Genomic DNA, 17102 nt, shown 5'->3' on the forward strand with positions numbered 1-17102 from the left:
GCTTTTGGGTGGATCTTTTCCAGGCCTCATCGAGTTTTATCCCACATACGTGCAGACAGAACTCAGCCAAAGACTCATAAGGGCCCCTGTGGAAATCTACAGAGCTTTCTCTGTGGAGCTCCCTCTTCTTAGTACTCCATCCTGCAAATTCTGGCCTCTGCTGTACTTTGCTATCTTTCTCTTCAACACAGTGAAATGCTCAGTTGGGTAACCCCTTTCTGTGCTACAGTCTGAAAACTGCCTCCTGGCTGGAGCAATTGTAGGACTCACTTTCACTGGTTTCCTTTCTCTCAAAGCACACAGTCTTGTGCTGTCTCTTGTACAAGATCTGAAAACAATTATTTCATGTTTTGTGCAATTTTCTATTTATGAAGAGAAGGTAATTTCTGTTACAGTTGATCCTTCATAGGCAGAAGCAGAGGTGTATGTTCTTCTTTTTGGAGACAGTCTTGCTTTGTTGTCAAGGCTGGAGTGCAGTGGCACAGTCACAGATCACTGCAGCCTTGAACTCCTGGGCTTGAGCGATCCTCACACCTCAGCCTCCCAAGTAGCTGGGACTACAAGTGCGCACCACCATGCCTGGCTAATTTTTTTTTTTTTTTGTAAAGGCAGGGTCTTGCTATGTTGACCAGGCAGGTCTCAAACTCCTGGGCTCAAGTAAGCCTCTTGCCTCGGCCTCCCAAAGTGCTGAGATTACAGGCGTGAGCCACTGTGCCTAGCTTAGGTTATTCTTTTTAAATTCTTGCATAATATTCTAGTTTATTTCATCTTGCTCCCAATGATACAGTAGATCAAGTCCAGTCAGGAGACAGAAAACCACAAATCTGAAAAATTTAATACAGAGAATTATCAACTAGGAGCAAGTGACCGACTATAGAAGGGGCAGAAAGTGTTACATATTACAGGAATAGCATATATAGGGAGCAGCCACTACCTCTAGGGCTGAGGCAAAGTACCCAAGGAAGAAATAAATTTGGAATAGTCCCCTCCCCTCCAGGGCTGAGATCCAAAACATGTTGGAGGAGTTGTGGACATGACCAGCTGGACAGTAGAGGTCTAATGAGCTGCTGCAGGCTAAAGCTGGCAAGGGGTGCTGGTGGAACTCTCTGGCAAATTGTCTCAGTGACACAGGTGTGGAAGCAGTCCGCAGTGGAGCCACTGATACTTGACAGAGTGAGTGCCACTAGAAGTCCCCATACATGCCACTAGCAGCCACACAGAATCAGGAATAGACACACACTGGAACTAGGAAGAGAAAGCCCTTCCTCTTCTGGTATCCTCCGAAGCCCTCTACTGACAAAATGTTAGCATGTCCACTAACGAGGAAGAAATGCTTACAGGGCCCAGCTTCATTATGGTAGAACAAGCAATAAATGATGGATTTGGAACTGAAAGGCAATAAATAACTGGCATAATGTGCATTAAGATTTTTTTCCCAATTTTTACCACCATAAACAATGCTGTGATTGTTACAATTTCTGGCCCTGGGCTTGCTGTAGTGCCACAGAGATGGCAGGAGCGGGAGCTGGAGCAGGAACTTGCAGTGAAGGTCGAGACTGCCCACGCACATCCATGCTACCCTTGGCCAGCAGAATGGATGGTGGGTCCTGGGTCCTGGGTCCTGGGTCCTGAAGACAACTCCCTGACCGCTGAAGCTTTTTGTGGCACTGGGCACGGGTGTGATGGATGGCAAGACAGGGCTGTTCCGAGGTCTGAGCCCCCAACTGATGTGACCCCTCTCCTTTGTAACCGGGGACAGCATGAAGAAGGTTTTCCCTCCAGATGAAATCAAGCAGGTTTCCAATAAGGATGGATATGAAGACTTCTCTGAAACAAGCAGTGAAGGAGACCTCCTAGGAGATGATGATGCAGTGTGTGTCCTGTATGTTGGCCCCCCCCCGCATGCCATCTTGATGTGCTGCATGGTCTAATTTGTGGCATGCGAGGTCAAGTACAGTGGTGTGCTGAGCTCCACTGGGAAGATTTTCAAAGAGAAAGGGCTACTGGGATTCTTTGTTGGCTTGATCCCTCATGTCCCGGGTGAAGTAGTTTTCTTGTGAGGCTATCACCTGCCGGCCCACTTTATCAATGCCTACCTGGTGGATGACAGTGTGAGTGACACCTAGGGGGGCTGAGAAATGACCAGAATCGGGGTTCCCAGTTAGGCCAGGCCCTGGCCATCTGGAATTACACCAAGTTTGTGATGGAGATCGCAGTGAGCATGCTGACCTACCCTTTCCTGCCAGTTGGCAGCCTCATGGCTGTGAACAACTGCAGGCCGCAGGCTGGGCTCTCCCCTTACTCCCTGGTGTTCAAATCCTGGATTTACTGCTGTAAGTACCTGAGTGTGCAGGGCCAGCTCTTCCGAGGCTCCAGCCTGCTTTTCCACAAGTGTCATCAGGATCACGCTTTGGCCTGGAGCAACCTGAATCATCTTTAAAAAAAACACGCTGTCTCAACCTGGCCACTGTGGGTGAGGCCTGATTATCTCAGGACATCTGCAAGATGACTCCAACGCAGCAACAACCGGATGTGCTCCAGCCCAGCTGGGCTTCAGTTTCCATATTTGCCATGTGTTTGTCCAGATGTGGGGTCAGGTGGGGGTGGGGCTGCACCCTGGAGATTAGATCACCTGCCAAACCTGGGGGAGGTGGGGCTAGGTGGGGAATTGGCAGAATCCCCACATCTCCCAGATTGGCTGAGTCTGCCTTGTCCAGAGGGCCAGAGAATGGCTTTTGGAGGCCCAGATTGGATGGGGAAAGGCTAATCAGGTCAGATCCCACCCCTGTCCAACCCCCCACTTGGTCCAGCTCCTATCTTGCAGCTCAGCTGAAAGCATCATTCTTCTGCACAAGGCCACTAGCATGTTTCAGCCTGTGCTAGGAGGCAAATGCTAGGCTCTGCCTTTATTTTTCTCAACACTACTTTTGATACAAGGGCAGTATCTTCCTCTGAATAGGCAATCATGTGATTAGTCAGAATGCGTCCCCCTCATCTAATGCTCATGTATTTATTGGTGATGGCTTGTGTGCAGGATAGATACCCAGAGGCTAGGCAGATCAGTGTCTCTACTCCTACCTAGTTTAAAAGTTCATAAGGCCAGGCCCGGTGGCTCATGCCTGTAATCCCAGCACTTTGGGAGGCCGAAGTGGGTGGATCACTTGAGGTCAGGAGCTTGAGACCAGACTGGTCAACATATAGTGAAACCCCATGTCTACTAAAAATACAAAAAATATTAGCTGGGCATGGTGGTGAGTGCCTGTAATCCCAGCTACTCGGGAGGCTGAGGCAGGAGAATCTCTTGAACCCAGGAGTTAGAGGTTGCAGTGAGCTGAGATTGAGCCACTGCACTCCAGTCTGGGCAACACAGCGGGACTCCCTCTCAAAAAAAAAAAAAAAAAAAAAAAAAAGTTAATGGTAAGATTTGACCCTATCTTCTGCAAATAAATGTATTGGTGGTGAAAAAAATTTTTTTTCTTCAACAAATTTCTAATCATGGCCAATTTTTTTCTTGTTAACCAGGGAAGCAAAAAGATGACAAGAAAGTATGCAAATTCAGGCTGGGTGCAGTGGCTCATGCCTGCAATCCCAGCACTTTGGGAGACCAAGGTGGGTGGATCACCTGAGGTGAGAAGTTCTAGACCAGCCTGGCCAACATGGCAAAATCCCATCTCTACTAAAAATACAAAAATTAGCCAGGCATGATAGGGCATGCCTGTAATTCCAGCTACTCAGGAGGCTGAGGCAGGAAAATCACTTGAACCCGGGAGGCAGAGGTTGCAGTGAGCTGAGATTGCGCCACTGCACTCCAGCCTGGGTGACAGAGGAAACTCTGTCTCAAAAAAAAAAAAAAAAAAAAAAAAGAGTATGCAAGTGTAGACACAGTATGAAAATGCAGAGGCTGTATAAAATCCTTACAGGCCCAGTGCAGTGGCTTAGGCCTGTAATCTCAGCACTCTGGGAGGAGGAGGCAGGTGGATCACCTGAGGCCAGGAGTTCGAGATCAGCCTGGCAAACATGGTGAAACCCCATCTCTACTAAATATACAAAAAATTAGCTGGGCATGGTGGCGGGTGCCTGTAATCCCAGCTACTCGGGAGGCGAAGGCATGAGAATTGCTTGAACCTGGGAGGCAGAGGCTGAAATAAGCAGAGACTGCAGCAATGCACTCCAGCCTGGGCAACAGAGGAGACTGTCTCAAAAAATAATAAAATAAAATAAAATAAAATAAAATCCATACAAAAAGAATTAGCTTAAGAAAAATTGCAGTTTTAATTCACAAGGTCATAAAAACATAGGTTGTTACAAAGGATATTTCAGGAAGGATGACCTGAGATACAAAATTGCTGTCAATGAACACAACAGTTAAGTTCCATACATTTAAGAAGTATACGATGGGCCAGGTGTGGTGGCTCACTCCTGTAATCCTAGCACTTTGGGAGGCAGAGGTGGGTGGATCACCTGAGGTCAGGAGTTCGAGACCAGCCTGACCAACATGGTGAAATCCTGTTTCTACTAAAAAATTCAAAAATTAGCCAGGTGTGGTGGTGCACACCTGTAATCTCAGCTTCTTGGGAGGCTACAACAGGAGAATCACTTGAACCCAGGAGGCAGATGTTGCAGTGAGCCAAGATCGTGCCACTGCACTCTAGCCTGGGCGACAGAGCAAGACTCCATCTCAAAAAAAAAAAAAAAAAAAAAGTATATGATAAGAATACATATATGTGTGATATCTGGAATAACAAGGTTTTGTCCCCTAATATGTCTGATAGGGCCAATAATCATGAAAGCAACAAAGGGTATAAAGAGAGATCAGAAGTAGAGCACCAAAAAAAAAAAAAAAAGTTCTAATTTTAAACAAGCCATTTTTGTGTTTTTTCTAAAACTTACAAAGATGCAGCATATACACTTTTCCCATTTCTTAGTTTGGGACATTTTTCCCCCTTTTAACATTATTAACACCTTTGTACAGATATCCTGAGTACTTTTATTTCTGTAAGACAGATTCCCAATGTGACATTATGGGGTCAAAGGTCCAAGACTACTCTGCCCAAAGGTTGTAGCAAATTATGCTCCCACCAACGACACTTGGGGTCTAGCAGACTTCAGTAAATCTACAAACATTCCAGAAATTGGACACAAAACAAACTGTATACGTGACTATGTATACAGGGACAGGTCTATATCTTCAACAGATTTTTTTTTGAGACACGATCTTGCTCTGTCACCCAGGCTGGAACGCAGTGGCACAAACACAGCTCAGTGCAGCCTCAGCCTCCTGGGCGCAAGAGATCCTCCTGCTCTAGTTTCCCAAGTAGCTGGGATTACAGGTGTGCACCACCATGCCCGGCTAATTTTTAAATTTTCTGTAGAGTTGGGTCTACAAAACCAGACTGGTCTCAAACTCCTGGGCTGAAGTCATCCTCCTGTCTTAGCCCCAAAGTGTTGGGATTACAGGAGTGAGCCACTGAGCCCAGTCTCAACAGACTTTTTTAAAAAAAAGTCTGAAGCCCAGATAAGGCTGAGAACTAGTACACTATACCTTCTTCTCCCTAAGGCATTGATCACCTTATACTTTCATTCATTCCGCAAACTTTCCACTGCAGGTTCTTTATATCTGGCTTTCTACATATAAGAAGGAATATATGCATAAATAATTATGCTAGGCACTGGGAATATAGAGATGAATGAGATTCAACCCCTATTTGCCAGGGTCTTACAGTATTTGAGGACAGAAAGAGGAGTGAAGATGGAGGTAGACAGGTACAGAAGTATAATAAAACACTCCTGGCAGGTACTAAGGCATGAGGCAAGGAAGAACACAATGTACTTGGGGAAGAGTGAATGTTTCAGCCTAACTGGATTATAGGATCTAACAGCACCAGTTTCAGGAGATGAGGGTAGCCTGGTGGTCAGGATGGAAGTTAAGGGAGAGGCTTAAAAAAAAAAGCCAATGTCAGTACTACACAGCCTTTCTCTTGTAACTGCACAGCAATATAAGCACATAATTCAGACTTTGTAGACTTTTTTTTGATGGAATCTCACTCTGTTGCCCAGGCTGGAATACAGTGGCAAGATCTCGGCTCACTGCAACCTCTGCCTCCCAACTTCAAGCAATTCTCCCTCCCTCAGCCTCCCAAATAGCTGAGATGAAAGGCGCCTGCCACCACACCCGGCTAATTTTTGTATTTTTAGCAGAAATGAGGTTTCACCATGTTAGCCAGGCTGGTCTTGAACTCCTGACCTCAGATGATACGCCCGCCTGGGCGTCCCAAAGTGCTGGGATTACAGGCATGAGCCACCACACCTGGCTGATTTCCTAGACTATTATTAATCACAAAGTGTCATCACAATTTCACATACAGTGAGAGGCAGTATAACACGTAGTTTAGGAAGATAGTCTTTGATATCATCTTCTGCAGTAATTTAACCTTAGTCTTTGGTTTCCCTATCTGTAAAATGGAGACAATTATACACATATCCTCTATTTCACATTTAAGTTCTTTTCAAATAGGTGTGTTAAAATCAGTATGTATGTTTAATTTTGTAGTTTTCTTCTCCCCCCAAAAGCTATCATTAATATATCTCTTATTCAACAGAATCTCAGAAACAAGTAAAATAGGTAATATAACAATACACCTCAGTTTTCTTATCAGTAAAATTGAGGTAATAATTCTATCCAGGTCATAGGGTCTTATGAAGATGAACGGAGATAAAGCACATAAAACTCTTAGCAATATACCTTCCACAAAGGAAATGCTACACACACACACACTCACTCACTCACACTCTCTCTGGCATAAAGTGTGCATAGTAACTAGACCAGAAGAGAATTGGTTTGGTTGGAAGGCCTCTTCCATAAAAGGCTCTTTCATAAAAGATGGAAGAATCTTGCCCTGGCCTTGCTGCTAACTGGTATCTTTTCCTTATACCATGGATTTCTGGCAGGATCTATTAGAATTTGGAGTCCCTGGCAGTTCTACTGTTTTAAGGTTGGTTAGATCTGGCTGAGATGCACTTAACAGCCCTTCTATCAACTTTTCTCTGTAATCTTCCTCCTACCTTGTCTTCTGGCCTACTCTTGCCCGACACTACTGCCTCTTCACAACACTGCAGAGTTATTAATATTTTTTTAAAGCTCAGTCAGATCATGTCACCGTTCTGTTCGAAACCTCCCAGTGGCTTTCTCTTTCTCCCAGATTAAAAGCCTGAGAAAGGAAGAGGCAGGCCCTGACATCTGAGAGCTGGTCTGACACAGGTAGACTTCAGGGTTGTTAGAAGTTGGCCTGATGCTCACAGCTTGACCCAGTTATTCTTCTGTGGGACATAATCTCACAGAACACCAACATGAGACAAGGTCAGTCAGACTATAAAAAAGGGAGACACAACAAGGCCATTTCAAAATTTTGTCTAAGCAGAGACAAGACAGCAAGGTCACTGTGCAAGCCATGAAATACCAAACGTCCTTCTCTGCTATTATGAGTGACTGCTGCTTCTTTACCAAGTATAGCTTTATCCTCACTCTAGTCTGTCCATCTTGTAGACAATACTTATTCAGATACCTAGTCACAGAAATGTCCCTGCTTTTTGACAGCACCCAGTCCAGGGTGAAGCCTGGCTTTCTTGAGCCCTCCCGCAAATCGCCCAAATTCTATAATAGCTTCTCTCACTCTCACCAAGCTGTCCCAATGGTTCTCCACAGCACCTGCTTCCTCACTGCAAGAACTATTAATAATGAACTCAACTTAAGTGCAGGTGTGTTCCTGATGGTCTCTGGCTGGAGGGCACGGACATGCCAGAGTCCTTACAATTGTCTAGAAAGCCCCACAGTGGTTCCTGGACTTCATCACCCATCAGAATCATCTGGAAGAATTGTTAAAAGAGAATTGCTGGTCCCCAACCCCAGAGCCTGTGATTGAATAAAGCTGGGGTGAGGTCTTAGCATCTGCATTTCTAACAACTCCCAGCACCTGAGGCTGCAGATCTGGGGATCACACTAGAAGACTCACTTCTCTAAACCACTTGTTCCTCCCTCTTATTTCCCTGACTTAGCCTCCTTGTCTCTACTCCCATCTTACTTCATTCTACTCCAGTCACATTGGCCTCCTTGCTGTGTTGAGCCTCCCTCAGCACATGCCTTAGGCTTCTGCTTTGTCTGCACTCGGATTCGTAACACTTACTCCCTTGCCCCTCAGTGAGACCTACCCCAATCTCCTTACCCTTTTAAGAATTTTTTCTCCACAACACGTAATCAACCTTCTGACATGCTGAATAATTTACTTATTATTTATTGTTTCGCTCTCTCTCTGCTAATAAAGGAATGACACCCTTAAGACATCAGCTATCTGAGTGTATTTTGTTCACTGCTGTATCCTGAGACCTGGAAAAATAGCTGGCAAGTAGTAGATGTTCAACAAAAATTTTCTGAATGAATGTTCCTTCCAGCTTTTCAGCTTCTTCTCCTGAGTCAGGGCAGCACTCCCTTCAGATCTTCCTATAAATACAATCTCCCTCCTATACGCCCAACCTCTTGGCAATTACAATATCCAGCTCCTGGGACTTTTCGCTTCAGTGGCTCAAGCCAGGGATACAGGGCAGGTAAGTCAGCCACGGGTCAAGGAGACCAAACAACGCCAGAAAATTACTGTATCCTGCATCTCTTCTTCGCCCACCTTCTCCAGATGACCTTATCCACCGATCTCCCTCCTCTCTTGTTTTCCAACTATTTGTTCACCTGGATTTCTCCTCTTTGACCACCAACATTGTTATGGCACCCCTAAAAAAAATAAAAAAGCAATCCCCCGCCCCGTGCTAAGCCACCCTCATGCTGAGGCTGTCCTATCTCCACTTCTCCGGCAAGGCTCCTCCTGACTTTGTTGTTCCTTTCTACTCCCTGAAATTCTGCTTCTGAAGTTCCATTACCGCCTCCTTCCTAAATTCAACTGCAATTTTCGGTCTTGCTCTTTCCTGATACACTGTGGAATTTAATACATGTGTCTAGAAACTCTTCAAGAACACCGCGTGTTGCTTCTACCTCCTTTAGTGCTTCTACTCCGGTCCTTCCTAGTCTTCTCTTCATAAGTGTCCCCAAGTTTCCTTCCAGGAAGATGGGTCGTGATTTCCTTGACGCCAATACGTTTCTGGCCGTGCCCTCGTCACTTGCCCACTCCGGGGTCACGAAGGAGAAGCCCCGGATTCCGGGCGCAGCCGCGGCTGAGCCCGGGGCGTTGAATGTGGATGGAATATCCAGTCTGGGAAGGGGCGGGGCCTTGGACGGCCGCGAAGTTTGGTCCTCAGCGGCTTCCGTCCTGCAGCAAGTCCGGAAGAAGGCCCAGGGGCTGGGGTCTTGGGACCTGGCTCCGGACCGGCCTGGTGATGGAGTTCGACTGCGAGGGCGTGAGACGGCTGCTTGGCAAGGTGCGGGCAGTCCGCTGGGCCAGGTCTGGGTCCTCAGGGTCTTGGCCTTTGGCAGGGCCTCTGCCTTTGGCCAGGTTGCCTCCGTTTTGCGTTTCCCGGCTTGTAGTGGGGCTTGGAGCCGGGGCGGCTGGTCTGAAACCGGCTATGGGGAGCGGCCCCAGGGAGGCTGAGGGGACCTGGATTCTGATTTCTCCCGCAACTCTGAGGTTTCCCAACCTCCACCTGGTGCGAGCCCTCCTCATACCCCCAGCTTCACTGACCTCAAACAGCTCCCAGCACACGCCTAACCACTCCTTTCTCTCTGCTGAAATGGTCTGCCTTTTTTTTCTTTTTTTTTGAATTGCAAAGCTCATCCTTGGTAAGACCCAACTCAGTCACTCCCTGGAAAACTGAATCACCCCTTCTGTTTTCAAAGATATCTATTATCACATTGTGGAGTAATTATGTGTTTACAAACCGTAGTCTTGCTGTGAGCCCCTTTGACTGTAGAGATTGTGCTTTTGTATTCCCTTCCTCTAGCCACTATGTTTGACAACAACATAGGTACTAAATAACTGTGCAGTGAATGAAAGACCTGAGTAGATTTAGGGATGAAGACAGAGCTTGACGGCCCTGGAGAGATCTTAATGTTGGAAGGTTGGGGAGTAGGCGGGCCGACCTAGAAATCTGACCTATATTTCCGAGACCTGACTAGCCTGAGTTTCCGGTGTACAATCTGAGGGAATCCCCACCAATTTTCTGGTTAAGAAGACTAGTTTTCACCAGTTTCCTAGTTAAGGTGGTTTTTTGTTTTTTTGGGTTTTTTTTGACAGAGTCTTGCTCTGTCGCCCAGGCTGGAGTGCAGTGGTGCGATCTCGGCTCACTGCAACCTCCACCTCCCGGGTTCAAGCCGATTCTCGTGCCTTAGCCTCCCAAGTAGCTGGGACTGCAGGCGCGCGCCACCATGCCTGGCTAATTTTTGTATTTTAGTAGAGATGGGTTTTCACCATGTTGGCCAGTCTGGTCTCGAACTCTTGACCTCAGGTGATCCACCCGCCTGAGCCTCCCAAGGTGGTGGAATTACAGGTATGAACCACCGCGCCCGGCCTTAAATAATTCTTAATGCTTCTTAAGACTTCCTAATGCAGAAACCATAGTTTATGCCATTTTTGTTATACTTGCTTCTTTCCTTGTTGGGGCAGTTTACATACCCGTGGGAGGTTTTGAAGCCCTAAGATTGAAATTGTTTATGTAAGTGACTTGAATGAATTTATCTACTGTGACAGGTGCAGATCTTGTAGGAAGAGAAGTATCATAATGCTTAGGATTACTACCCTTTCTGTCTCCTCTTCAGAGCACGTGAAATTAAAAGAACCATTCAAGTTTTAATGTGCAGAGGATGATGGATTGTCCGATGGGAAGAATTGTTTAAGTTAAGATTCAAACATAGAGCATATTTTTGGTGGAACTGGAATGAAGGAAAAGAAGAGAGACAATGGTTTTTTCAAGGGTGAGAGTAGAATAGTAGAAGATTTTTTTTTTCCATCAGTGCATAGCATAGAGTCTGGCACATAGATAGCTTATTATTATTATTATTGTTTGTTTTGAGACGGAGTCTCGCTCTGTCACCCAGGCTGAAGTGCAGTGGCACGATCTCTGCTCACTGCAATCTCCGCTTCCTGGGTTCAAGCGATTCTCCTGCCTTAGCCTCCTGAGTAGCTGGGACTACAGGCGTCCGCCACCACGCCCGGCTAATTTTTTTTGTATTTTTAGTAGAGACGAGGTTTCATCATATTGGCCAGGCTGGGGTAGCTTATTATTAATAAGTATTTGTTGGCTGTATAAATTAAGGAAACCAATCAGAAACAAGTCAGTCCAGCAAATATTTGAGGTTTCCTGACCATTCATTGCAGTAGGCAAATAATATTGTTTAATATCTAGAAATGATTTTAGTCTGGGCACAGTTACTCATGCCTGTAGTCCCCGCTACTGGAGAGGCTGAGGCGGGAGAATAGCTTGAGCCCTGGAGTTTGAGTATGCAGAGAGCTATGATTGTGCCACTGCTTGACAGCCTGGGAGACAGAACGAGACCCTGTCTCTAAAAAATAGAAATAAATCTAAGGCCAGGCGCGGTAGCTCACGCCTGTAATCCCAACACTTTGGGAGACCGAGGCAGGTGGATCACCTGAGGCCAGGAGTTCGAGATCAGCCTGTCCAACATGGTGAAACCCCATTTCTACTAAAAATACAAAAAAATAAGCCAGGCGTGGTGGCATGCGCCTGTAATCCCAGCTACTTGGGAGGCTGAAGCAGGAGAATCGCTTGAACCTGGGAGGTGGAGGTTGCAGTGACGCAAGATCGTGCCACTGCACTCCAGCCTGGGCAACAGAGGGAGACTCCATCTCAAAAAAATAAAAAATAAATGAATTTAAAATTTTTAAAAACTTAGAAATAATTTTGTTTCAGCAAAAATTGATGGCAAAGTGATCAGTACATTAAAAAATTAAGCAACTATGGAGAAAGTAAAAAATCTTATTAAATAGATATCCCAATTTCATAGATGTGAAGATTGTCAGTTCTCCCCAAATTGATCTATAGTGTCAATGCAATTCTTGGAAACTTCAAACTGATTCTAAAATTCATTTAGAAGAGCAGAAGGCCAAGGATAACCTTGACATTATTATGGAAAAAAAATAGATATGAGGGCCGGGCGTGGTGGTTCACGCCTGTAATCCCAGCACTTTGGGAGGCCGAGGTGGGCGGATCACTTGAGGTCAGGAGTTCGAGACCAGCCTGGCCAACATGGTGAAACCTTGTCTCTACTAAAAAATATAAAAACTGGGCATGGTGGTGGGCATCTGTAACCCCAGCTACTTGGGAGGCTGAGGCAGGAGAATCGCTTGAACCCAGGAGGCAGAGGTTGCAGTGAGCTGAGAATGCGCCACTGTACCCCAGCCTGAGCCACAGAGCAATACTCTGTCTCAAAAAAAAAAGAAGAAGAAGAAAGAAAGAAAGAATAGATGATAGATTTGAGGACTTGCTCTACCAAATATCAGTACTATGGCAAGTAAAATTTAGTGTGGCACTGGTGTGGAATAGACTAACCAGTGAAACAGACTAAAGGGCTTAGAATCATAGTCACACATGTTTGGAAATGCAATATAAAACAGAAGACATTGCAGATAACTGGCGAAAGGAGAATGGAGAGACAAGTGAATATCCACATGGGAAAAATGAAATTGTACCTTGTATCCCTACCTTATGCCAAACATAAAAATTTCCAGTGGATTAAAGACCTAAATGTAAAAGACAACTTTGAAACCTAAAAAGATAAATGTTATAGGCTCAGAATATGCAAACTGTTTTAAAATAATACACAAATAAGAGATAAATTCAACTATATTAAAATTAAGAACAGAAGACACCATGAAGAATGTGAAGAGGCAGCCAGGTGTGGTGGCTCACACCTGTAATCTCAGCACTTTGGGAGGCCAAGACAAGCAGATCCGTTGAGTCCAGGAGTTTGAGACAAGCCTGAACAATATGGCAAGACCCTATCTCAATTTTTTTAAAAAGAAAATTAAAGAAAGTGAAGAGGCAAGATACAAACTTAGAGAAGCTATCTGTAGCACACATAACTGACAAAGTATTGGCATCTAAAATATATAAAGCATGCCTACAAATCAATATTAAAACCAATAAATAGGCCGGGCATGGTGGCACACACTTGTAATCCCAGCACTTTGGGAGACTGAGGCAGGCAGATCACGATGTCAGGAATTCAAGACCAGCCTGGCCAACATGGTGAAGCCCTGTCTCTAGTAAAAATACAAAAATTAGCCGGGCATGGTGGCATGCGCCTGTAGTCCCAGCTACTCGGGAGGCTGAGACAGGAGAATCGCTTGAACCTGGGAGGTAGGGGTTGTGGTGAGCCGAGATCACGCCACTGCACTCCAGCCTGGGCAACAGAGCGAGACTCCGTCTCAAAAAAACAAAACAAAACAAACAAAAAAGTAAATAGATAATTGGGCAAAAGATATAAATAAGCATTTTTTAAAAACAGGAATAAAATCACTAATCACATTTCAATTATTAGTAGCCACATGTGGTTTGTGGCTATCATATTGGACAATGTATGTATAGATTATTTCCATTATGGCAGAAAGCTTTGTCAGACAGTTCTGTATCATAAGTGGGTGGGTCAATTCACCAGTACTTATTATTCTGCAAAAAGTGTGTGCTTTTTCTTTTTTTTAAAGAGACAGAGTCTTGCTCCATCTCCCAGGCTGGAGTGCAGTGGTACCATCATAGCTTACTGCAGCCTCAAACTCTTGGGCTCAAGTGATCCTCCTGCCTCAGCCTCTGGAGGTAGCTAGGACCACAGGCAACATCACCACATCTGGCCAATTTTTGTTTTTATTTTTGTAGAGACAGTGTCTTGCTATGTTGCCCAGGCTGGTCTCAAACTACTAGCCTCAAGTGATCCTTTGTCCTTGACTGTCCAAAAGGCTGTGATTACAGATGTGAGCCGCCATGCCCAGCCACATAAGTATATTCCTTCGTTTATATTAAGTGTTACGTTTAGAGAAATTACCTAGTTCCCTAATTCCTATTTTCTGCTCCTCCAGCTGAGTTACCTCAGAGAAGCAACTTAACCTAGATTTGCTCACTCATAAAATGGTAATACTGCGGTGGCTCACACCTGTAATCTCAACACTTTGGGAGGCTGAGGTGGGTGGATCACCTGAGGTCAGGAGTTCAAGACCAGCCTGACCAACATGGAGAAACCTCATCTGTACTAAAAATACAAAATTAGCCGGGTGTGGTGGTGCATGCCTGTAATCCCAGCTACTCAGGAGGCCGAGGCAGGAGAATCGCTTGAACCTGGGAGGTGGAGGTTGTGGTGAGCCGAGATAGCACCATTGCACTCCAGCCTGTGCAACAAGAGTGAAACTCTGTCTCAAAAAAAAAAAAAAAAAAAAGTAATACTAGACTTGATCTATAAGATTCCTTCCTGCTGAAAATTTCTTTTAATAAATGATACTACAAAGTATTATTATTCTTCAGTGTGTCCTACATTTGAGCAAAGTCATGTAAGAATACTCTTGAAATATCAGTCTTCTGGGCCGAGTGCGGTGGCTCATGCCTGTAATCCCAGCACTTTGGGAGGCTGAAGCAGGTGGATCATCTGAGGTCAAGTGTTCGAGACCAGCCTGGCCAACATGATGAAACCCCATCACCACTAAAAATACAAAAAAGCCAGATGTGGTGGCGGGTGCCTGTATTCCCAGCTATTTGGGAGGCTCAGGCAGGAGAATTGCTTGAACCCGGGAGGCGGAGGTTGCAGTGAGCCAAGATAGTGCCACTGCACTCCAGCCTGGGCAACAAGAGTAAAACTCCATCAAAAAAAAAAAAAAAAAAGCTGGGCACGATGGCTCACACCTATAATCCCAGCACTTTGGGAGGCTGAGGCAGGTGGATGACTTAAGCTCAGGAGTTCGAGACCAGCCTGGCCAACTTGGTGAAACCCCATTTCTACTAAAGATACAAAAAATTAGCCAGGTGTGGTGGTGCGCATCTGTAATCCCAGCTACTCGGGAGGCGGAGGCAGGAGAATTGCTTGAACCCGGGAAATGGAGGTTACAGTGAGCTGAGATCACGCCGTTGCACTCCAGCCTGGGCGACAGGGTGAGACTGCCTCTCAAAAAAAAGAAAAAAGAAATATCAGTCTTCTGAATAAATACACTGTAGTGCAGCAGGCAAATTTAAAATTTTATTAAACTCAATTTTTCAGTCTTACTAATTTTTATAACCATGTAATTGTATTACTTTTAGAATGTCTTGGACCAGTTTCTTCTTTAGTGAAGTACTTGTACCCTTTAAGCACATGGCACTGCTTGAGACACATTTCTTTAGAGAATGTTATGCAGAATTTTTAGGGGTGAGGACCAGTATGGAATCTGTCTTAATATTATACTAAGAAGATACACTGTTTAATATGTAGTGAAAATAAGACTGAGTGTGGTGGCTCACACCTGTAATCCCAGCACTTTGGGAGGGTGAAGCAGGTGGATCCCTTGAGCCCAGGAGTTCAAGACCAGCCTCAGCAACATGGTGAAACCCATCTCTACGAAAAATACCAAAGAATTATCCAGGCATGGTGGCACGCACCTGATTGTGCCACTGCACTCCAGCCTGGGTGACACAGTGAGACCCTGTCTCCAAAAAAAAAAAAAAAAAAAAAAGTTAATATTTTCCTTGGGACAGATAAAATAGGTCCTTTTTGGCCGGGGCCGGGGGGTGGGTGGTGGGTGTCAAAACAAAACAGCAAATGAAATGTTTAACTAATAGTAACATTTGGATTTTTAAGTCCCGAGAAGAGTGCTGTTGCTGCCTTTGAGAAACTTGTGTAGCAGTTTTGCAATTAAATCAATTCTAGTGTAGCCTTATATAGCTATTAATAATCATGTTCTCCAGTGATTTTAAGGATGTAAAAAATAGTGGAAAATGAAACATAAATTATATTTGTTGATAATATGTATATTCCAGGTGACAACAATGCAGCCTTTTGTACATTTGTGTAGTGTTTGGAGTTGAGGTGACTTCATTCAGTTTTGTTTACACTGGATCATGGGCACTGAATCTAGGACTCACTTTGCCCAACAGACTAAACAAGTCTGTTTTAGTTAATACTGATCATTTCTTAGTTTTGATGCTCAGTGCTGTGGATCATAATTACTTTCTATGTCTAGTCTACTCATATAAATCTGCCTATTTGCTAACTCCTATCCAAAAAACATAATTCTATCAAAGGCACACCCTGTACTAAGTACTGTGAAGAGATAGAACAATGAGTGAAAGACGATTCCTGCTCTCAAGTTGTTTATAATCAGACTTCTCTTCTAGCAAATTCTTCCCCATCTTAGAATGACCTTCCCTTTTCCCCCTAATTTTCTTTTTTTTTTTTTTTTTTGTTTTTGAGACAGAGTCTCCGTCTGTCGCTAGAGTGCAGTGAGGTGATCCCAGCTCATTGCAACCTCTGCCTCCCGGGTTCAAGTGATTCTCCTGCCTCAGCCTCCTGAGTAGCTGGGATTACAGGTGCATGCCAGCATGCCTGACTAATTTTTGTATTTTTAGTTGAGACGGGATTTCACCATGTTGGCCTGTCTGTTCTCGAACTCCTGACCTCAAGTGATTTGCCTGCCTTGGCCTCCCAATGTGCTGGGATTACAGGCGTGAGCCACCATGCCTGGTTTAACCACTAATTTTCTATACCGTTCTAGACTCTAGGCTGAAATGTAGATTCAGCTTCTCCAGAGGCCTTTCTGTAACTTAGATGTTCTTTGTGTCAATTTGTAGTTTCCTGCCTGTACTTACTATTGTATACATATTTTGTTTATTATCTCACTTTTACATATGTTAATTGTAAGACCTTCATACACACCGGTTGAAGTTTGTAGGCAGTAGAGCTATATCTTTTTTTTTGAGACTGAGTCTCGCTCTTGTTGCCCAGGCTGGAGTGCAATGGCACGATCTCGGCTCACTGCAACCTCCGCCTCCCGGGCTTAAGCGATTCTCTTGCCTCAGCCTCGCAAGTAGCTGGGATTATAGGCGCCTGCCACCATGCCCGGCTAATTTTGTATTTTTAGTAGAGATGAGGTTTTACCATGTTGGTCAGGCTAGTCTCGAACTCCTGACCTCAGGTG

General features: G+C 44.9%; 1 protein-coding gene and 1 pseudogene across 7 annotated transcripts in view; both read left to right on the plus strand.

The window, feature by feature from the left end:
• Positions 1 to 1682: 1682 nt before the first annotated feature.
• On the plus strand, positions 1683 to 2484 carry LOC129008633 (mitochondrial carrier homolog 1-like; annotated as a pseudogene).
• Positions 2485 to 9171: 6687 nt separating this feature from the next.
• The window catches only part of UEVLD (UEV and lactate/malate dehyrogenase domains), a 59315-nt gene continuing 51384 nt past the window's right edge, over positions 9172 to 17102 (plus strand). For 3 of the 7 annotated variants that reach the window (XM_054437771.2, XM_063671102.1, XM_063671105.1), the window contains exon 1: positions 9301 to 9417. Coding sequence is in view for 2 of the 7 variants with exons in the window: in XM_054437767.2 (XP_054293742.2) it covers positions 9376 to 9417 (42 nt within the window). In the remaining 5 variants the exon portion in view is untranslated. Of the gene's footprint in view, positions 9418 to 17102 lie in introns of all 7 variants that reach the window. The other 4 variants (XM_054437770.2, XM_054437767.2, XM_054437768.2 and 1 more) reach the window with 4 other exon arrangements.

The sequence above is a fragment of the Pongo pygmaeus genome, chromosome 9, assembly GCF_028885625.2.
Source record: "Pongo pygmaeus isolate AG05252 chromosome 9, NHGRI_mPonPyg2-v2.0_pri, whole genome shotgun sequence".
NCBI classification, from domain to species: Eukaryota; Metazoa; Chordata; class Mammalia; order Primates; family Hominidae; genus Pongo; species Pongo pygmaeus.